At 44.1% G+C, this 24,010-nt stretch overlaps 2 protein-coding genes across 4 annotated transcripts in view; one reads left to right on the forward strand and one right to left on the reverse strand.

Annotated features, from left to right (window-relative positions):
• The window catches only part of LOC128747958 (spermatogenesis-associated protein 22), a 47,893-nt gene that overhangs the window by 20,846 nt on the left and 3,037 nt on the right, over window positions 1-24,010 (forward strand). The window contains exon 9 of one of the 3 annotated variants that reach the window (XM_053846244.1): window positions 4,150-4,262. The exons of the other annotated variants lie outside the window; for them this stretch is intronic. The gene's annotated coding sequence lies outside the window, so the exon portion shown is untranslated. Of the gene's footprint in view, window positions 1-4,149; window positions 4,263-24,010 lie in introns of those variants that run through there. 3 annotated transcript variants of the gene reach the window in all.
• Window positions 1-24,010, reverse strand: part of LOC128747959 (LHFPL tetraspan subfamily member 7 protein) — a 54,057-nt gene that overhangs the window by 17,337 nt on the left and 12,710 nt on the right. Inside the window, exon 2 of the mRNA XM_053846247.1 lies at window positions 15,245-15,383. Within this exon, the coding sequence (XP_053702222.1) occupies window positions 15,245-15,383 (139 nt within the window). The remainder of the gene's footprint in view (window positions 1-15,244; window positions 15,384-24,010) is intronic.

Here is a 24,010-nt window from a genome sequence, read left to right on the forward strand (position 1 = left end):
CTAGAGATGAACTGTTCTATTCACTTGGTTAAACGGTCATTGTGGCATTGCTACTGAGCGACGGGTCTTTTTCTCGCTTTTCTTCATCATGACTGTGCCTCAGAACTGGCTGTACTTTGGTCTGCGTGTGACAGGGAAAACAAGAGCAGCTCTCACCAATACTTTCATTCATTACTGCAAAACAGAAAGAAAGCGAGAGGGTGTTTTACGTTGTTTAATTTGACTGTCAATCAAGGCCCCCCGCAGGCTTCAATTCATCTTGAGGTGAATGGACACACTCCTCTTCTCATTGTAATACCGTTACTAATGCAAAAATATTTCCCGACAGTTATCTCTTTGTGCGGATCATAGCCCCAGGTTTTTCCTTCTGTTAAGCTGGAAAGGTCTGAATAGTGGCTGATAAAACCATTACTGCTGCTTTTGATCTATCATGATGCGTCTATGTGAAGTGGGGAAGGGTGCAATGATTCACCATGAATCACTGTTGTCTACAATGACATCACCTTCCTTTTGTTCTGCTCATTTGCCGCATATATTTGATTTCGTCCTTCAATTTTGCGAAGCTCAACCATTCACCTGAACACTGTGCCTTCCTTTCCCCCGCTCTCCTTTGCTCATTTTTATTCAGGAGGTATTGCTCAAACAAAACAGACTTTTCTTTTGGTGCAACGTCTTAAATTGTGAGGGAAACCTTCAAGTTCCATTTGCTGTAATTCTGTTATCTGGTGCTGACAGCTGTGGGTCAAGCTTCTTAGTCCTCGATTCCCCCAGTTCAACACTTAACCTCTGTCTGAAGGATTGCTGCTCTTCTTTGTTGTGCGTGTTGGTGATGTGCTCATTCACAATGTGTCCAATGATGAGGAATCCCACATGACTTAGCCTTAATTCTAACCATCCTGCCAACAACAAGGAGTGCTCTGACTGAGCCTCGGTCCATGGTGCTAGAGGAATAGAAATCATGTGAACAGTCAAGACACCTCATACGTGGATTTCTTACACAATATCAATAAAAACAAATGAGGTCAAAACAGAAATGGAATTGTGAAATGAATGCATTAATACTGCACAGTGGTTAATAAAGAGCCTCCAGACAAATGGATGAAACCAGTAAGAAAATGAGAAAAAAATGAGGTGCAGTGTATATCATTTAAATGTGATGTTTATGTGATGAGCATTAAACAGAGGCGCACTGATGTGGCGATAGAAAGTGTGTGTGCAAGTCATGACAATGAACATTAATGGCGGCGGCAGCTGTGGATTTAATGCTGTACATACTGTATGGGAGGAAAGGGACTGAGCTTCCATGTTCCTCATGACTTGGCACTGTCCAACCTCCTCGCCCACTGCCTTTTACTGGTCCAGGGAGAACATCCCATCCTCACACTCATGGTGGAAGATTATGACTTTGGGAAATCCCACGTGTTTGAATGAAATGTTTGATTCATTCAAACACATGAATGAAATGTTTATAGCTTGAATGAATGCTGTACACAGCAGGTCTCAAACCATGACCGCTTTTGGAGTGAGTGTGGGGTAACCCTAACCCCAACCTCCATCTTTCTTGCACAAGACGTGCAGATGGTGTCAGATTCTTGTGTTGAAAGTTTGCTATTTATTGCGAGGCCGAGGCAGAAGAAGGAAGATGTTTGATGTCAGGAAGTACGTTTGCCACTGCAAAACAAACCATACACTTTGATTTGGCAGATCATCTTAAGTGTGACATGACTTGCTTTGAACTACCTTTTGCAAGATATTTTTCACGGGATTATGCATTTTTGTCATTTCCAGGTGAAGTCTGCAGGTTAGCATGTAAGTGCCATGGATGTCCAATTTTGGATATTTATACTCAGCATTGTATTTTGAAATGTAGATTCACAATCTGATTTCTTATCAAACCAGTCGTCGGCACTTAATATATGGGCATGTTTTATAGTGAACGCATGGCTGCAGTGATGATGGGGAAACGGTGTGTAGGAAAATGGAGGTTAAAATTTTATTTATCAACAGTGCACTTCATACATACAAAGCTCTGGTAGACTCATTTCATAAGATGAGATATGGCAAATACCAAAGGCTTTTATTGAACATGGTCATTGGTGTTTTTTCACTCGGTGATCTCTGTGAGCGCCTGTGTTGTGCACGGCTGCTGTGGAAGCTCCTGGAAGTGGAGGGTGTTGCGAGTGTGTCAGTCTCTGGTGTGCGTCATAAACTTGAACTTCCTCTGACATGCTACCAGAGAATTCTCCAGCCCATATTTCAGAAGTGCTGGTACAGGTTTTAAATGCTTTGTGGTGATGGGTTTAAAGGTGGAAGTTGACATGACAGAAACTACAAAGCAGAACGACTCATAGTAACAGAATAGGTGATCCATTTGAAGTGTTTTGTTGAGTGTCTAATTCCCCTTACACACTTAACAGCAGGCTACAAAGTGAGTCTGGATGTAACCAAAACATGTTGTGAAACCAGCAGATGCTCTCCTCTCCTGCTCGCCGCTCTGGTGATATATTGCACCATCAATCCCCACTGGCAGAAGCTGCAGGGCCTGGATGAATAAATTAATCTGAAATAAATGGCACCTGGCCTGACATATATACTTTATTATATATATACAGATTCAGATGGGTCAACTCGATGTGATAGGTTGAGCAAAGGTGTAAACACACTCGGACCACAGGATGGGCATCGAGAACTGGATGTTATTGAGAAGCAGTGAGAAAATATCATGTGTTCATTTCCGTTCCTTTCATTGGTTCCCAACTGAGGTCCGACTCCAACTGGCCACCGTAGCTGCGCGGCCCAGGCTCCGCGTCACCACCTCCGACTGACCGCCTCAGTCACAGTCACCAAGGAGTTCAAACGGCGACGGGTCGTAGTGTTCAAAAGCGTGGCTTCGCTTTGTTTGTGACGATAACGGGTCTCAAGGATGAGCAAACCACTTCAACACCATCGGGTTCCATGTTTGGTCTGTGACACCACTCACCCTCGAGCTAACAGCTAGCATGTCGGTTAGCACGGAGATAACTTGTTAGAGGAGATTGATTTGTTTTTAGTGGTATCACACACGTCACAACTGTGCTACTAGAGTGATTTTTTTAACAGTGATGTAGTGAAGTGTCCTCAGTGTCTCTCCTCCTACTAATAATAACCAGAACTGAAGTAGGGAGCTACACTGAACACATCGTTTTAGATTATTATTCACATAAGATGTGGGTGGTGAGCAGATATTTGATATGAGATACATATACAGTGGGACCTCGGTTTTCGTACGTCCCGGACTTCAAACAATTCGGAGTTCGAACCAAAATCTTCGAGATTTTTTTGCTTCTGATTTCGAACAAAAATGTGACTTTGTCACAGCCAAACTGCACAGAAGCACACATTCAGAGCTGGACACGCACCGGGCACCTCTTCACTTCTGAAGAGACGTCACTCACTCGGCAACCCCTCCCACATGCAGCGGCCACACACATAGAGGAACAGCGCACCCGCTTTTTCCATTCATTGTAATGGGAAAAATTGATTCAGATTTCGAACAAATCGCTTCTCGAACGGCCGCCTGGAATGAATTGTGGTACCACTGTATAAATATTGATTATTTTAAATTCTTCTCAAGGACCATTAAAGACCTCAGTTTTAAAGAACTGGAGTTCTCTGTCAACTGTTTTATGCTTCTTGCTTAATACAGGTTAATACATGTTCCTGAACTTTGTGTCATTATTTTCATATACTTGTTTAATGATGTATGGTGTCTGAGTATCACAGTGAGATGATTTAAGCAACTTTAGGTTCAACAGAAATTCGAAATTGGTCCAAACAAAGGTAATCGCGATTTAGTCGACTAATTGAAAAAATCATGAACAGACTAGTCAACAAGAAAATAATCGTTGACAGTGCAGAAAACTCAGCTTCTAGATCACAGTACTGAACCCACCAGAAATGTTCTCACTTCACAGGTGTGTCTGGGTTTAGTTGTGGAGTTCCTTGCCTTCTTCATGGGTTAGGACCAGCAGCCCTGTTTGACAACTGTTACACGAAAAAAACACTACGATGAATGTGTCCCAAAGTCAATCGCAAAAACCACCAAGAACCACAATGAGACCCGGGTGGGATTCCTACTATTGTGAAGTGAAAGCACAATCTAATCTTCAGGCTGCTGGCTACATCACCACTGGAGACAACTGAAGGCCCCCCAACATCCTGCGCAGGGGGTTCTGCTGCATCAAACACAATTAAGGTGAGCGCAGAAATCCATCACCTTGATTTATCCCCAACTCGACACATGCAATTCTTCACTCTTCCTTCACAGCAACTGCCTGAAGGGGGGGGGGAACAAGAAATTAAAGATGGGGCAGCCACGCACCACTGCTCTTTTTTTAAACGCTTAAACAAATGGGGGCCCGTCGCACTGAACTGAACATTTGTCTCACTGAAATGTTCGTCACATACAAGCTTCATGGACTTGGAAGAATTTTGCACCATTCCAGTTGATATTTAAAGCCATTTAAAGCCTTCCTCTCCACCTTCTGCCTGGCAGTTCCAACCTCAACATCTTCCTACCAATGTACTGGCTCTCTCTCCTCTGTACCTGTCCAAACCATCTCCATCTAGCCTCTCTGACTTTGTCTCCTAAACACCTGACATGTGCTGCTTCCTGATCCTATCCATCCTGCTCACTCCCAGAGACAACTTCAGCATCTTCATCTCTGCTACCTCCAGCTCTGGCTCCTGTCTTTTCCTCAGTGCCACTGTTTCCAAACCATACAACATTGCTGGCCTCACCACAGTCGTAAACACCTTCCCTTTCATCCTTGCCGACACCCTTTTGTCACACATCACGCCCGACACTTTTCTCCAACGATTCCATCCTGAAATAACTACACTGACTGACTTTGCTACTTTGAGCTCTAGTCTAGGGAAATAAATCAAGATGCAGGAGGTTATCACCTGTATTATTTGAGCTGAATTCACCTACAACATAAAGTTTGAAAATACATGATCACGTAGATTATATTTGTCATTATATGTCATTATTCAGGCTTCATTTTCTGAAATGAAACACACAAATTCTTGAAAGAAAAATAATCCTGTTTGCTGTTTTTTATTCACTAATCATGTAAAACAATAATTAATAAAACAGAATCAACATTGTTTTACTATCACAACACTAAGGCACTAAGCATAAAATAGATGGTGAATGAATCCGCTCTCCTCATTGTGGAGTCAGACTCAGTGTAAGTGAAGCCGATTGTGATATTCTCTACGGGACTGAAATGGTTCACCAGCACATCACGTCTGCATCTGGTCTAACCACCAACGTGTTTGATATTGAGTGCAGCCATCAACCTGACTCACCTTATTGACTGCTACTTCCACTTCACTCACCTCCCTGCACTACTGGACCCTGAGTGCTGGTTCAGGAGACACACACGTCCCCAGCAGGTCTGATTCATTTGCTTGATCCAGTGTGTGAGCAGATGTTTCACAGCCTCTTTGTCTGTCCCCAAGACACACACTGTCATACGCTTCATTCAGAGGCAAACATCTGCTCCCCCACCCACCCACTCCCATGCTGCTCCCTGCTCCAGCAAATGATGGTTTTCACTCAGCATCCACGCTATAAACACAGAAGATCAGACATAATAATCAACATGACTGTAAGGACCTCCTCTTCCTTTGCATCGCACACACTGAGAGATCAGAGAAGACAAGTGAAGGAGAAGCTGGGAGAGTCAACTTATCAACTCCCCACTCCCAGAATTCATATTTCTTAGGTGTCAGGAGAAACTGCCAGGGATGTTAAATTATAGCCATGTTATCTCCTTGACTGCAGCGACAGACTAGGACAGACCCAAGTGGAAGACTCAGGAGGCAGAGGCAGAAAAGGAAGGTTGATGTGAGTGGAGGAACCATGACTGAAAGCGTAGAGACTTGTCTGATGTGATGTTGCGAAGAAGCCTGGGCATATTACAGTATAGTGCAGGAAAGCAAGTGGACAGGAAATAAGAACATTGGAGATGGATTCCATATTGTTTACTATGGTGTAGACTGGAAGGGAAATGGCTTAGACCAGTGGTCCCCAACCTTTTTATCGCTTGACAATTGGAATGTCGCTTGGGGGTATGAAGATCTTCTCCTTGGACAGGCTCTTCTCAAAAGTGAAGAGACAGGAGAAGAGCCTACGACTTTTCCCCTTCGTGAAGAAACGGCTGTTTCCTACTCATTTTGCGAGCTTGTGGGTTACATTTTGTCTCTCAAGTGGCCAAGGCTTAACTGCAAGAATCCAGTCATTTTTCAAAATAAAAGGGTTTTCAAAATAAAAGATCCATCGGACTCAGATAATACACAAAATGGAAATTATTATTTGTTGTGGTACCAATTGATCTACGGACCGGTACCGGTCCCTGGCCCGGGGGTTGGGGACCATTGGCTTAGGCAACATTTTGAAGGAAGAGTATATAAACGTTAAACGTATATAAACTGAAGCGGGACATAGACAGAGTCATGACAAACATAGTCAGTGCTTGTGCCCCCTCAGGTAGGACTTCAGCAGGCGGAGAGAGAGGATGGAAGGAGTACTTCAGGAAGCAGATGGACATGGAGAATGAAAGAGAGAGCAGGACAGATAAAGCCAAGATAGAAAAAACAGGTAGTTGATGGACTTACCAAGGTATAAGTGAAGGAAGCGCTCAGGAGGGTGAAGAGAGAGAGCAAGCTAGTTGTCCCAGACAACATTCCAGTTGAGGTGTGGAAATGTTTAAAAGTGAGCAGTGAACTTTGTAACCAGACTGTTCAATGTGATCTATGAGGATGTGATGATGCCTGGCGAATGGAGGCAAAGTGTTCTGGTGTTTTTCAAGAACCAAGGAGATTCTCGGAACTGCAGCAACTGTAGAGGGATGAAGTTGATGAGTCACACCAGGGAAATGTTGGAAAGAGTGGTTGACAATATAGTGCTCAGAGTGAAAGTAAAGAAGCTTGAGACGTGGTTGCACAAGCTGGAGAATAGCAAAATGAAGATCACTGGACAAGACATTATACATGGCAGAGGCAGAAGTACCAGTTGCACGGAGTAGATGTTTGGAAAACAGATAAGCTCAAGTACAGTGTCTAGGAACAGTCATACAGAGAGATGGACAGAGATGAAAAGAGGAGACCTGTAGAGCGCAGGCAGGGGAACAGGTGGAGATGACTCTCAGGTGTGATCTGTGACGGAAGAGTGTTAGCAAGTGTGAAAGGGAAGTAGTGAGATGTGCCACGATGTTGTTGTCTGAAGATGCTCAGGTTTTCATTGAGAAGGACTAAGAAAGACATGATTTGAAAACAGTATATCAGAAGGAAAGATGATGCAGAAAGTTTTGGAGGCCAGAAATGACTCATAAGGTTTGGACACATTGAGAGGAAATATAGGCAAGATAGAAGAGTGGATTTAGCAAGGTAGAAGACAGTGATAACTGTGATAACTGAGGACATGAAGAGGTCAGGGGTGAGAAGAGAGGTGCTCAAGATAGGAAGGTGGAGGAAACTGACTGTTATGACAACCCCTGCTGGTAAATACAGAGAGCAGAAGGAGCTCTAATAAATAAAATAATAACTGTAAGAAGTTTAAGACATCTGGCCATGAACAAACAGCATTTAATAATAAGAAAAGCACACACAAATATCCACCATATTCCACAGTAAAATAACAATCACCACATATTAGCTGCTTCGCTGGCATGAAAACCACATGCTGTTGAGTTCAAGGTTTAAATATCAGACGGATTGCTCCTCTACAGCACAGACGAATCAACCTGAAGGGCTGAATGAAGGATTCCTTTATATATTCCTCTCTGGTAGCTATATTTTAAAAGAGACCCACCAGTCCAGCCTGCTACTTCAGAGTGTGTCACAGAGGCAGGCTTGAAACATCCAAACAGACAGATCAACAACAGTGTGGCTACCTTCGCAGCCATATCCCCAAATAGCTGAGTTCTTAGTAGGAGTGAAGAGGTCTTCGCATCCCGTCCACCTTCCAGTAGTGTCTCCAGGAAAGCTTAACAGAGCCAATCTGAACTGAGCAGTTTTGATTTAAGACATTTTTTCCTTTCTTTCTTTATTTTTTTATGGAACTTTCTGGTCAATCATTTTTGTTTTCTAGATGAAGCTTGTTAAATTTTGCTCCCACTTTTCCATTTTCAATGGATTCATTTTTCATGTTGGTGTTAAAGCTAATACAGTTGAGGATACAGTGGGTTTTAACACACACTGCCTCCAGGTGTTTTGCTAGTGAGGCATGTGCATGCCTGTTTTCACTGTTTACAGATAAGACAGCTGAATCTCAGTAGGCTGCCAGAGTCTGTTCTCTGATCATCTGAGAAAACACACATGATGCTGATGTGTTTGTTTCCATGCGAGTCCTTCTTAATATGGTTTAACTGCTGGGTGGGAGACCCTGCCAGTCTGTTGAAGCAGCGGTGTTAATCACTGTTTGTTGCAGGGCAGCGATATGAGAGCGCCGCATTCTTCTGCTCTGAGAGCTCGACTGTGCCGTGTGTATTTGCATACTGATGACGGTTTGTCAGTGCACATCAATAAAGTCCCAATCCACATGCAGTCGTGAGGGGAGCAGACTTGGAGTCTAAATCTTTCACTGAAGTGTGTTGTTAAGCACTACACACTTCTGACTGTGTGGAAGAGGCAGAGAAGACGTGAGTGTGATTGATTTTAGTTTTCCCCACAAAAGGTTTGACTCACTATATGTACAAGTCAGTGCCTTTTTTAGCTATGGAATTCAGTGACAGGTGCAAACTAACACTGTTTATTCATTCAGTTTCCTATTTCCAATAGACCCTGAAATTGACATAGGTGCTGGTCAGAATTTAGGAAGAATCACAATGTATGATTTTTAAATACTTTATTTGTATTTTCTTCATCTTTCTCTTTCAGCTTCTCCCTTCAGGGGTGGCCACAGCAGATCATCCTCCTCCATCTCACCCAGTCCTCTGCTTCCTCTTCTCTCAAACCTACAAACCTCATGTCCTCCTTCACCACCTCCACAACTCTCCTCTCTGGCCTTCCTCTCCACCTTCTGCCTGGCAGGTCCAACCTCAACATCTTCCTACCAATGTACTGGCTATCTCTCCTCTGTACATGTCCAAACCAAAAATATTTTTGGTGTTTGGACTCTGGCAGGTATTGCGAACATTTTCAGATAGTTGCAATGTTACACTACATATTTTATGTCATTGTGAAACATTTACAACTTGTGCCATTCAGATGCTGATTTTTAGGGAGGGACATTCTCCAGCACTTTTATTCTTCAATGGATTTCAACAACAACCTTATTATTATTATTAGTAGTAGCAGTAAAACAAACTGTCAGCATGTATATAATGAAGCACCAGCAGGTTACGCTGCAGACAAATCTGGAGACTCTTTGTATTCCTGACATGACTGAATCTTCAAAAGGCTCCACAGTAGAGCTTTGTTCCACTGAAAGTGTTGAGGAGAGAGTGACAAGCCTGTGTTTCTCAAACCAAAATAGACACTCCCCACATTTCTCCATCTATCTGACATGCTTGGGTTAGAAGGGGAGAATCATGGGAATTCCTCCCACAGCGAAAGAACTAAAAAGAGCAGGAGCGCAGCGAAACCAAAGGAATCATTAATGCATCAAAGTCTCCCAGTCAATGGTGCATGGATGAGCATGTGTGTGTGCACATGTGTGAGAAAAGTGCAAGTAAAGTGCAGGTTGAATCTGCCCATATAAGCTATAACATCAGGGCGGGAGAGCGCCAGTGATGGGGGGAAACTCATAGCTGCTTTAACTTCACAGAACAATGTTTTTGAGCTTCTATCCTGAAAAAAAAGTATTCATCCAACCATCTCGATTATGGCATCACATGGTGCAATGCGAGGGGCATTATATGAGATGATATTACATACCCACACGCACATGTTTGTCTTCCTATCTTAGTGAGGACCATCATTGACATACATTGTTGGTACCCTTTCCCCAGCCTTTCACCCTGAACCTAACCATCTAAAACACATGGCTTAACCAAACTAAAACCCAATTATAATAAACAGGCAATTTTGTAGTTTTAACCCTCAAAATGAGGCTTGACAAAGTGAGGACCGGCAAAAATGTCCTCACTCTGTTGATTAAAAACTATAGGTTCTCACAAAGATAGAAGTACAAGAACACACACTCAGGACCGGGGTTCCACATCATCCAATGAGGACCATCCAGTGAGGGTCCTTAAGCAAGACCATTTATGCTATAGCTGCCTAGCTCAGGAATGAGTGAACACAATAATGATAAAGCTATACCGGCTCAGACATCACCAGGTCAACAAGGTCCTGATGAAATAGATGGCTACTGGAACAAGACACAGATGAACAAAGGCGGCGAACACGTAACTGTTGGAATGCCACTATATGAGCAACCCCAGAGAGCGGGCATATATGGGATGGATGTGGGACTCATGGATGCTTCAAAACCCACACTCAAGGAGCACAAAGAAACAGCTGTAAGCGAATCGAAAACTACTATCGCAACTAGAGATCAATGAAACACAACAACAAGGCTACGGCGAGGGAGAGCCAGGGCATGACAGACATCCAGCAAATAGTGACAAAGATGAAGAGCTGGACCCCGACTGGCTTCAGAAGCTGACAGCACTCCACAGATGAAGCAGCTGCCCCCCGCAGAGTGACTAACTCAAGGCAGGACCCACAGGAGGCGGTAAGAAGAGGAGGAGACAAGCCCCTATAGTACATGGTATGTACCACCGCCAGATAGAGAAAGGGGCTGACATGACAAAGACCTACGTACCAACGGCTGGACAGTGCTGCACTGACAGACAATACAGAGGCACTGATCATGGCAGCACAAGAACAGGGCCTAAGCATCAGGACCACAGAGGCCAGGATCTACCACAGTAGTAGGCAGTGTAAAGATGCCTCAGTCCAAGCGAAGGTTCACTTCCTGTGAAAGAGCTGCGCAAACGGGACAGGTGTTGACATCTAGTACCTGTAGGAGTACGCGAAAGGCTTCTTTCTCGATTGCATGGTCAGAACTGAAATGTGAATTCATGTCTCTAAAACACATCCATGATAGAGTTCTGGATCCTTTTTCTGTTTCTTCAAGAAGTTTACAACTTTCAGCAATCTGTCACACCTTACAGTGGCTTCTATTTTTTTCAGTCCTCTGTTTTTTTTCTGTTTTGAAGCATTCACTCTCTTCCTGCTTGACATGCAGCTGCGACTCTCTTGCTGCCAGCTATCATTTTCTTTACATGTCTTTGTTGTTTTTCTTGGAACTGATATACGTAACATGAAACACAGGATTGTTGCACATTTTAAAATTCATTTCCTCACAAGAAAAATTAATAAAGTCTTATGTTATGCCTCATTTCTGGATCGTATCTGGTCTCAGAACCAGATATGGATGTCAGAAAGCTGAGCCAGTGGCATCTTTATAACAAGTGTTTCTTATAGAATAAAGCTTTTCTCAGTTTTCCATCAGCCCTGAAGTGCAAGGTACTCATCATATCTGCTTGTATGATCCAAATTGAAAAAGAAAGAAAGGTGTTGAGGCTGTAGGGGGTGGAGGACTCATGAAATATGCATGACCCCTCCTTCTCTTGACTGAGCTTGTGTGGGAATGTGAGCAAGCACTTTCATGGTGGACTGACCGATAAGAAGAGAAGAACGTAGAAAAATGTTTAGCAAACGGACCAAAATGCTGAAAGCATTGAGAAGTCCAGCAGAAGGATGTGAAGGCAAACCAGGTCAACAGATATGGCTTCACCCCACAGCATCCACATTTTCACAACACACTACTGTAGATGGGAAACTTTGTGTTGCATGCATCCTCACATTAGTTAGATATATGTGTGTCAGTGAAGTTACAGTATATTAATAATAAAGCAAACATTATTAACGATAAACTTTCTCCAACATCTTTCATTTCATGTCAAAATTAATGACGAAGAGTGTGAGAACGTGTTCAGGAAAACAGAAGGAAGTTGTTAACAGAATGGATTATATGCCTGCGTAGTTGCTCATGAGCTGCCAACTCACTTGCTGTGTCCTTCAGAACTTCAAACAGAAGTTTCAGTGTCATCTGCAGAGATTCTTCAGGAAATATTAAGGTGAAAAATATATAAATGTTGATTGTTCTTGAGGAAAATCTGTTCAATCGCTTCAATGTTGCTTTAGGAAATAGCTAGTGACAGGTTTGAACTGAGGACATAAATGTGCATAGATTCCATTTGGCTGCGACAATGGTTGCTGTGTTTTTCCTGATAGATTTGTGTGCTACAGCTATGACAGTGAGTGACTTTCATGAAACACAACACAACTTCTTCCTCTTTGTCCTGTCAGCCAGGAACTGGCACATCATGTCAGCGTCCTCCGCCTAAACTCTGGTACCTTTTCAATTTAGCTGCTACCTGCCTACGGCCGCCTTTTCTTCCTTGGTATAACAAAAAAATACAAAAACATAGTAGCATGGCCACATAAACTGACCAAATGATAATGCAACCAAACAAAATAACTTGCTCGGCAGATCTCCTCCAGGGATTTACCAGAGCTCTTCAACAACAGGAGGGCGAGAAGACACACAGGACAGCATCTGAAGTTTCAGTACAGTGATATACTGTATGCGTGAGAGAAAAACATATTTCATCAAGGACATAGAGACGTACGACACGTTGGGTGATTCAAAGCAGAGCTTTTAGAGGCAGACCAGGCTGTGTTGGTTTATTCTTCATTCATGGACTTCCCTTATACAGGTCACCAGTCCATTACATGGCTCGCAGAGGCAGGAAACTGCTCAAACCTTGAACCACTTTTATTCGATGTGACTTGTCTTTTTTTCGGGGCTTTTTGGAAGAAAGTCCTCAGAATAGACTCATAACCACCTCAGTACGGTGGTTACAGCCCTTTCACATATTGAGGGTGAAAACATTCCAACCATTAAGAAACCTAGTTAACACAGCCACATGATCATCAGCAGATGTTCATTATCATTAGTCTTCTGATTTGACAAATATATGGATCTTGAACAGGTTAATTGTAATATGTTTTGGATTAGTATGTTCTCATGAAATACAGCTTTTTATTGCCGTGTATCCCACAGTGTGTTATCGTGGACCACCATGTAAAATGGACTAGCATTAACCTTTCAAACCAAGAAGTCACAGAATTCACAGCATGTAAACAAGTCAAGCTGTGAATATGGAGCCTGATATAGTTACTACTTTACACAAGCAGGAAGCGGATACCTGTAACTTTCAAAGTTTTGGAGAAATTGAGTTGAGGAGACCAGGGGGGTAGTTGTGTAGTAGGAGCACACCAGACTTTGGGTCACGATGAAGATTTTTGTCATTTACAATATGCTTTTATCACATTTTCAAGCTACAAATAGTGATATCATAGTTTCATTGAAAAACTTCATGTGTTCAAAAGGTTAAACTGAATGTCTCTAAAGAAAGTATATCAACTGTCCAATTGACCAAACAAAAGCAGGACTCAGTTCCCTGAACTTATATACTAATACTCGGTTCAATCCTAACATGATGGTGGACATGAGCGTGGGTCTGTCCTCACAGTTGTGTTAACTGAAGCGGCCCCCGCAGACACACGCTCTCCTGCTTCTATCGTGCCTACAGAAAATGTAGCCGTCCGTATGAGAAAAATGATTGGCAGCTGGCACTGGTTCCATCTGGACCCAGGCAGCAACTGACAGAACACAGCAGGTGCTTTCATCAAAGCAACCTCTTATTGTCATCGCCACGCTTAGGAGACATCTGCATCAACGTTTTACCCAAGGGAATGCTGATGCTGCAGGCTGGGTTCCTCCACATCAGCACAATGAACGTGCTGGTGGGGAGACACACACAAAAATACACACCCCTTTCCTACTTCTCTGCTGCCATGGTCGAGGAGAAACACAGTCGGTGAGAAACACTTTGAGAAAGTAGAGGAATCTTCAAGGGGAAATATTCAGTGGGTTCAGCTAGAGTTGGATGAAGTTGAGCTGCAAATTAGAAATCTTTTAAAGCCCAACTTGGCCCACTGAGCAAGTGATGAAACGCCTTCAGCTATTCTCCTCTGCCAATAAAATGTATTCAGACAGAGCCAAGAGCAGCAGAAGTGTCACTCAAACTCAGAAAAAAGGAGGCCCGATAAAGTCACAGCAACTATCAGACCTCCCAGAAATGACAGTTCAGTTGAGTCCACATTGTTACAACGAATGATCAACATATTGCAGAATAGTGTCTCCAGCATTTTTCTTATCTGTGCATGGGACACCAACTGGGCATTTTAAACACAAGTTGGTGCCATCAACACTCCAGATGCCTTTCCAATCCCTGAGCAGTTTTCACACAAAATATGTAGATGAATTGGAATTGCTTTTTTTGCACTGTTCCACAGAAATATATAATACTTACACACAGTAATATATTGGTACTGCAATAACAAATATTGTCAAATTTAACTTAAATCGCGAAGGGGGCGATCTCACCACACATTGTAGTACTGAGAAGATCCACTAGCTGACTGAGCTTTTAGGTGTGTTTTGTCTGTAGTAGTATTATCTGTGGAAATATTTGTAGCGCTCAATCAATCTGTTTTTTTCTGGGACACCGTGGGCGTGTTTGCTTATTGGTCAGAGTGTTGGGACAGCTGTGAAGCAATACCGCCATATTTCTTAGCATGAAATCCATTTATCAACACACACACATGCTACTTGTCATAACAGAGGTTACTTCTAATCACAGGTCTGACCATTAAGAAGAGGTGAATTAACTATTGATGGCCACTGAAAAGCTCCCTGCCTCAGCCTCCACAAATGCTCCTGCACCCTCTCTTTGGATTTAAAACATTGATGAAGGCCACTCAACCAGCAGGACCAACTTGCAGCTGAAGCAGGGTGAGCAGATTCAGGTCTAATTCTGGAGCAGACCCGCAGGACCTTGTAGAGGAGGATGGTTTCACTGAGAGACAGACTGCTTCACCCTGACTCTCAGGTGAACATGTGTCTGTTCCTGTTGACATGTCACAACAGAGGGTTTGCTTGGACTATCACAACATGTAGTGTACTTGGACTCCAAGTCTAGAGCGACTGCTCATTTCTAACTGGTCATAGATCCATGGTTTAAAAGGCAAAAATGAATGTCCGACTGTTGAATCTTAGTAGCTGTTTTTGAGTCTGTTAGGACCATGATCCTGTCGTATGGATGTGTTTACCTACCTGAGGCCATTTGCATGTATCCGGCCAAGGTGCACACCTTGCGCTCACATCCTCCACTTGGCAGGAAGATGGTGATAATGGCCAACAGGGAGCTGACCGCCAGCAGAGCACAGCCTCCACAACACAGGACAGCACTGGCCTGAGAGAAACAGAAATAAAAGTTGCGTGTGACCAAGTGTTCAATTGCGATCAAGAGGATAAATACAAGAGAGATTCAAGAACACAAGTAACGTTATGATATCTGTAGAGCTGTGAAGTTTATCCATTGAGGGAACAAGTCTTTGCCTCATGGCACTTGCCTCTCGCTGGTATTACATGCAAATGAAGAAATATTCACCTGTTATTATAAATACAGACCTACAACTGCTGCATGTGTTTCTGAAGTGTGTGATGAGGGCTAATAAAAATAAGCAAAAAAAAAAACACATTTCAGTCCATTTTTCCCAATTCAGTTTTGTATATGCTTACATTTTTAATATATAACTGTTTTAATAAAAACAAATATATGGAAAGAAGAGGTAATTATTTTTTATTTTTTTATGCAGGGAGTCGTTCAGTAAAGGACGGTCACTGAGTACAACTGTCTGGATGGCCATTCCTCCTCACACATTCAGCAGATCATAGTGAGAGGAGTAGCAGCAGGGTCAGCAGACGCTAAATCTGCCAAAAGGGACTAGACTCACCAACAACGAGCTGGCTGACAGTCAAAAGTTCTCCTCCAACACATTTTCACTCCTTAGGCTTCACATATGGACAGTTGTCCAGTGGACTTTGGAGTTTGGTTATAATCATTCACACACATTCTCATCCAGACATCAACCCCCTTTGCTTCAGAGAGACAAGAAGAACATGTTTTGAAAACAAGCCTTCTTCAAAGTGCAACTAGTATCAGCATAACTTGAGCATGAAAACACGGCTGGTGCATTTATTTCATTTGATGAGTCATTTGGAATTACAGCAACATTTAATGCAGATAGAATGACAAATACCTATTAATGTGAAAATCTGTTTTAAATGAAACACAGCAAATCACAATCTCAAATTGAATCTCCTCTACACCTTCAGGAGCCCACGCTGTGGACTTTCAGTCGAATCAAATTCATTTTAGTGACACAACTATATGAGTGCACGTTTCTGCTGAGGGCTGCACAGCTTCTGTCGGGATGCAAAATCCAGTGATGAGATGAGATTAGAGAGGCGGGGTTTTTTTTTCCCCAAAAAGTGGAAGTTTGTCCTGCCAGAGAATGATGTGTTTTGAAATCTATCCAATACCAGGTTTCATGACTGAACAACCAAGTTTTCTATGTGACTCAGAACTTTTGTCGAAGGGTAACGTAATCCCTTTCCAGCTCATAAAAAAATCCATGTAATGAAACTGAAAACATTGATAGTGATGTCATCAAAACTAAAATATAATACAGATCTTACAGCATGTCTGTTAGATAAACAAACTTGACAGGATCAACCTATTTTTGCCTTATTTTCTGCCACTGTTTCCTTGAGGACGTGAAGGACAGAACCTGGGTTGTGTTTCAATCATTGGATAATCCAGAGTCATCCCAGAAATCCTTAAATCCAAATTGGCCCAGTTCCGCACCAGGCCCATGTCAGTCAGTGGATCACTTCTGATTTACAGAGATCAGGAGTTGACGCTGTGGAAGCGCACATACAGCTTGCGGACCATCATGCGGGTGTGCTCCCCACGATTTTTCTCAGTCCACAATAAGGGCTGCAACAGAGGCAAAGTGTTGAACTCCTAAATCGTGGTTGTGAGTTGCATCAACGCTGGTGTCGACTGTGTACACAGGCTGGCACAGGGTTGCTCTCTGGTGCAACCATAACCATGTGGGGCTGACGGTGCTGAAGACTGGAGCAGAGAACACACTTCCTGTGACAGATAAGGAAGTAGCTCTGAGTGTGTGTGAATGGTTCCGCTGCCAGTGATGGACTGGCATGTCTGCATCCAGTTAGAGACAAAAGCAAAGAAAGAATCTATGCTGTGTTCAGTGTAATACAGACCATATGCTTGTAGTTTGCTACAGTATACAAATTTCATACTTTTTCTGACTAAAGTGGAACATATTAGGTTTACTAAAGTACATGTTCAAGTACACAACACTCACTCGCAACTCCGTATATACTTCGTATCTACATTTTGGTTATCCAAAGCATACTGATAAGTTCTGTACTTGTACATGATATCAGTGCATTTATTTGCCTTTACTCACACACCATCTAAAAGTGCCCACTTTCACCTCAGAGGTGATTACTTTAAAGTTTGCTAAGACAATTGCATTTACAGATCACCCAGTTGCCAGAGCTACACCACAATGCACATCACCTATGGATTACGGCCATACTCACACTGACTAATAAATATTACATAATTCAATAAAACTACGAATCACTCTCATCTAAACCACCAAAATGTGAACAGAACAATATCACAGCAACGATTAACCCACTTCCATAATCATTTGCACAGTTTACTTCTGTATTGCCATGATAATACACTTGAAAATGACATTAGCAAAAAGTAGTATACTTGAAGTTCATTTTATCAAGCATATTTATGTAACTACAAGCATAATTGCTTCTGCTCGTAGTTTTATAAAGTATTTCAAATGTGTGTCAAAAGTAAACTTCAAATACACAGTCTCAGTTTCCAGTATAAAGCAAGCATATTCATACTGTAGTACACTTTTTGTCAAGGGAAGGTGTGGTTATCAGGAGGAACACATCATTTACCTTCACCTTCACCTTCACCTTCTTCTGCCGCTTATCCGAGGTCGGGTCGCGGAGGCAGCATTAGGAGCAGGGAAGCCCAAACTTCCCGGTCCGCACAGACCTCCTCCAGCTCCTCCCGGGGGATCCCGAGGTGTTCCCAGGCCAGACCGGAGACATAATCTCTCCAGTGAGTCCTGGGTCTTCCCCGGGGTCTCCTCCCGCTAGGACATGCCCGGAACACCTCCCCAGGGAGGCGTCCAGGGGGCATCCAGATCAGATGCCCGAGCCACCTCAGCTGGTTCCTCTTGATGTGGAGGAGCAGCGGCTCCACCCCGAGCTCCTCGCGGATGACCGAACTCCTCACCCTCTCTCTAAGGGTGCGCCCAGCCTCCCTGCGGAGGAAACTCATCTCAGCCGCTTGTATCCGTGATCTCATCCTTTCGGTCACTACCCAAAGCTCATGACCATAGGTGAGGGTGGGAACGTAGATCGACCGGTAAATCGAGAGCTTCGTCTTGTGACTCAGCTCTCTCTTCACCACGACGGTCCGATACAGCGACCGCATCACTGCTGCCGCTGCACCAACCCGTCTATCAATCTCACGCTCCTTTTTCCCTCACTCGAGAACAAGACCCCGAGATACTTAAACTCCGCCACTTGAGGCAAGAACTCTGAATGAAATTCTGTGGTTCCCGAACCGGATCCCCTCCGACCCCTGGCTACGCCTAGAAATTCTGTCCATAAAAGTGATGAACAGAACCGGTGACAAAGGGCAGCCCTGGCGGAGGCCAACATGCACCGGGAACAGGTCTGATTTACTGCCGGCAATGCGAACCATGCTCCTGCTCCGGTCATACAAGGAGCGGACAGCCCCTAGCAGAGGGTCCCGCACCCCATATTCCCGAAGCACCCCCCACAGGACATCGCGAGGGACACGGTCGAACGCCTTCTCCAGATCCACAAAGCACATGTGGACTGGTTGGGCGAACTCCCATGAACCCTCGAGCACCCGGTGGAGGGTATAGAGCTGGTCCAGTGTTCCACGACCGGGACGAAAACCACACTGTTCCTCCTGGATCTGAGGTTCGACTATTGGCCGAAGTCTCCTCTCTAGTACCCTGGAATAGACCTTTCCAGGGAGGCTGAGGAGTGTGATCCCCCTATAGTTGGAACACACCCTCCGGTCCCCCTTCTTAAACAGGGGGACCACCACCCCGGTCTGCCAATCCAGAGGCACTGTCCTCGACTGCCACGCGATGTTGCACGCGTGTCAGCCACGACAGCCCTACAACATCCAGGGATTTCAGATACTCCGGACGGATCTCATCCACTCCCGGGGCCCTACCACCGAGGAGCTTACGAACAACCTCTGTGACTTCGGCCCGGGTGATGGGAGAGCCATCTGAGTCCTCAGTCCCCGCTTCCTGAGTGGAAGACGTGACGACGGGATTGAGGAGACCCTCGAAGTATTCTTTCCACCGCCCGACAACATCACCAGTCGAGGTCAGCTGTAAACAGCACTGGTGAGGCACTGCTTCCCCCTTCTGAGGCGACGGACGGTTTGCCAGAATTTCTTCGAGGCTGACCAATAGTCCTCCTCCATGGCCTCTCCGAACTCCTCCCAGACCCGAGTTTTTGCCTCCAAGACTGCACGGGAAGCGGCACGCCTGGCCTGCCGGTACACGTCAGCTGCCTCAGGAGTCCCACAGGCTTCTTCAGCCTGACGGCATCCCTTACTTTCGGTGTCCACCACCGGGTTCGGGGATTGCCGCCGCGACAGGCACCGGAGACCTTGCGACCACAACTACGTGAAGCCGCACTGACAATGGAGGAGGAGAACATGGACCACTCAGACTCCATGTCACCTACCTCCCTCGGGATCTGGGAGAAACTCTCCCGAAGGTGGGAGTTAAAGACCGCACTGACAGTGGGTTCCGCCAGGCGTTCCCAGCAGACCCTCACAATACGTTTGGGCCTGCCCGGTCTGACCGGCTTCCTCCCCTGCCAGCGGATCGCACTAACCACCAGGTGGTGATCGGTTGACAGCTCTGCCCCTCTCTTCACCCGAGCGTCCGAGACACGTGGCCGAAGGTCAGATGACACGATCACAAAGTCTATCATAGACCTCCGGCCAAGGGTGTCCTGGTGCCATGAGCACTTATGGACACCCTTGTGCTCAAACATGGTGTTCGTTATGGACAAACTGTGGGTGGCACAGAAGTCCAGTAATAGAACACCGCTCAGGTTCAGATCGGGTAGGCCGTTCTTCCCAATCATGCCCCTCCAAGTCTTCATCATTTATCTGCCATTGAAATACCTTCATACATCCAACGCTCTTCTTTAAGTATACCTCAAAGGCAATTGTGTTCAAAATGAATTCTACAGTCCAACCCTGCGTATGACAGGTTGCAACTCAAACAGACGGGTCATAAAATGTATGCAGTACTTCATTCAGAGCATATATATATATATATATACATAACTTTGACTCAAGTGCAGTTTCAGTAGAGAGTAGGTCCAATGTTGTCAAAAACTTAATTCAATTCCTCCATGATGTGCTGTTTTCTTCGATCCAGTGTTGCCATCTAGAGTTATTTAAACAAACACCATTATATAACTGAAGTGTCCAAAACCATTGTCTGAAGATCACTGAGCAACATCTGACCATCTGATCGAAACACTACGCTGTTTTAAAGAGATAAGAGATTAGTCTGAAAAGATGATAAAAGGGGCTCCTCACTGCGTGCAACAAAAACCATTGGCCAGAACACCAGTGTGTTAAAACTCAGATGAATAACTCCAGTCATTCAACTGGCGGGTCAGGACCAGACTAGTCCCCAATACAGAGGAGAGCAATAGACCTGTGACAGGGCAAAAGTACAGCGGTCTGAACAAGGGCTACAACGATGAGTTCATCGTAAACGTTGACAATAAACAAACTCAGTCGACATCAAAATCTGTGCGTTAATGCATCATGTTGGTGTCGGGTCGTAGTGTTCAAAAGTGTGGCTTTGTTTTGTTTCCGAAGATAACGCGTATTAAGGATGAGCAAACCCCTTGGTAGACACCATGGTAGAACGATGAAAGAGTGTTCCATGTTTGGTCTGTGACGCCACACACCCTCCAGCTAACAGCTAGTGCAAGTTGTAGATGTAGTGAAGTGTCCTCAGTATCTCTGCTCCTCCTAATAATAACCAGAACTGAAGTAGGGAGCTACACTGAACACATCGTTTTAGATTATTATTCAAATAAGACCTTTTGATGTGGATGTTGATCAGATATTTTATATGGGATACATATGTGTATAGTGATGATTTTTAATTCTTCTCAAGGGCCAATAAAGACCTCTGTTTTAAAGAACTGGAGCTCTCTGTCAACTGTTTCATGCTTCATGCTTCACAGGGTTAATACATGTTCCTGGATTATGTGTCATTATTTTAACATACTTATTTAACAATACAGTGGTACCTCAGTTCTCGATCCGTTCCAGGCGGCCGTTCGAGAAGCGAATTGTTCGAAATCTGAATCTATTTTTCCCATTACAATGAATGGAAAAAGAAACAATGCGTTCCAAGCCTTAAAATAGACTTTTGTAGGAGTGAATGTAGAGTGTCTGCTGCAGGTGCGCTGTTCCTCTATGTGTGTGGCCGCTGCATGTGGGAGGGGCTGCTGAGTGAGCGACGTCTCTCCAGAAGTGAAGAGGTGCCCGGTGCGTGTCCAGCTCTGAATGTGCGCTTCTGTGCAGTTTGGCTGTGACAAAGTCATAAACCAAATCACGCTCTGTCCCAGACTCGCCTCATCCCTGTCCCAGCTCCAGCTGACAACAGGACATCAAACCCTGGAGTGAGTGCTCCAGCCTCGGAGGTGTGGAGAGCGAGCACCTCCCCTGTGACACTCTACCACGGTCCAGTGTGGAGACAGGAAAGGTTTTACACCTCAATATGAGGAAAAAACAGCCAGTAAATGTAGCTAACGGGACACGTCTGCATACAGAGGCTGCGTTATACACAATAACAAAGCGCCTCATGGGTCAGCTGATCGGTCCGCACACGTTATGTTTTTTCCGTCTTTTTTTGGGGCGTTCGAGTTCTGGATTTTCATTCAAAATCAGAAGTAAAAAAATCTCGAATTTTTTGTTCGAACTCCGATTTGTTCTGTCTGGGACGTTCGAAAACCGAGGTCCCACTGTATATGGTGTCGGAGTATCACAGTGAGATGATTTAAGCAACAGAAGGGGACTTCAGGTTAAACAGAAACTCATAATAGGTCCAAACAAAGGCAATTGTGATTAGTCAACTAATAAAAAAAATATATGAATAGATGAGTCGACAACGAAAATAATCCTTATTTCCGGCCCTAACCTGAACAGATCACAATAATGGGCCATATACACATGGAGTCATAGCTCCGTGTGACAATTAGACAAATTGCAATGCGAACACTGGCTTCTCTCTCTCATTCTCAGAGGGACATGGGTTTTACATGCTCACAGTAACTGAAGGGCAACACTGGTTTTAAACACGAGCAGATGAAGCACCATGAATCTGAAGATAGCAGGCCCTGATACACTAGTAAAACAGCCGCTCTCGCTCATGTGTAGCTTTATTAGCTTCCTGCAATCAGGGGTGCACTTGTAAGACAATCATAACTGCACTCAGACAGAAAACATCCAGCTGCTCGGAGTCATAAAGGGACAGTCAACTTCATTTCCAATTACATTCAGTCAGTTGAGGATGATGCTCAGCAGCCGTGCAACATCTAGCTGTTTCTTACACTGCTCTGAAAAGACTGCAAAACATGTCGCATGAACATTTTCCTTTCCTCATCTAAAATGATCAGCTGAATGTTTCGGCGCAAAAGGGAGAAAATAAAGGGATTGAGGTGTTCAGAAACACCAGCCAGTGAAGGAGTGGCGCACTCGTGCTCAGCATCAGCCCTTGACAGAAATAACCTCACCATTTTACGATCTGCTGGCTGCCTTTGTTGAGGACAAAAGGTGAGACAAAAACACAGCAGGTTCTCCAATAAATCCAATGTGTCGCGAGGATGTGGGGCTGGACGGACCTGCGCGAGATCTGGCTGTTTGTCAGACACAGCAAAAGGTTCAGACATCCTGTCCATTCTTCGCTAACCTGAAGTTTCTCATAGATCAGAGCCACCACAGGACACAGCTCTGCCTCATCCACTTCATACAGCTCCTCCAAGTGAAACTTAATTTGATGAGCTTTCCTAAATGACCATCACTAAGGTTGAGTCAAAACATTTGGCCCTTCAAATATGAGGAGAAAAATTGCAAAGATCAGTCCCTCTGGCAGGAGACAGAATGTCTTCAAGGACAAACTGCAGTCTGGCTCTGACATTCAGAAGGAAGCGGATCATATTATTTCCTCCATAACACAGTCAGTCAGACTTTTAAGAAGAGCCAGAACCTCTTACATTACAACTTTAAGCTTCCAAATGTTACCTTTTTTTACAGTATTTGTCTCCTTATTCCATCTTTTTTTACTGGGGATGCACTGATGCAGATACTGGTATTCAGTATCGCTCTGATAGAGTGGCCACCTGTACTATGAAACCGATCGCAGCGCGTACTTTTTGAATGTCCGTCACCCAATGCAAGAAAATTATACAGAGAAATTATGTTCATGGGAAAAAAAAACTCATAACTTACATAACGTTATGTGTAAGTATTCGTAATCCGTATCAATGAGTACTCAAATGCAAGTACTTGTACACTACTTATTTTGGAAAAAAATGATATCGTTGCATCAGTATTTGAGAATTAGGGTGGACAGTGTCATGTCAGTAAAACTTAAAATTGTAGTACACCTTCTGTCAGTAAAATTTTGGGGCTGAATTGTTTCAGTGTTTGCGAGCTTGAGACGTACAGACACTTCTGCTCAGACACAGCAGATGAAAACAGCTGGATCTGGATTAAACAACCATCATCCTACAAATCCCACCACAGTTCTACACCCCAGAATCACCCAGGACCACACTGATGGTGTGAGTCCAGCATCCACAACTTCAGAGGAGTGA

This window comes from Synchiropus splendidus, chromosome 17, assembly GCF_027744825.2.
Source record: "Synchiropus splendidus isolate RoL2022-P1 chromosome 17, RoL_Sspl_1.0, whole genome shotgun sequence".
Lineage (NCBI taxonomy): Eukaryota > Metazoa > Chordata > Actinopteri > Syngnathiformes > Callionymidae > Synchiropus > Synchiropus splendidus.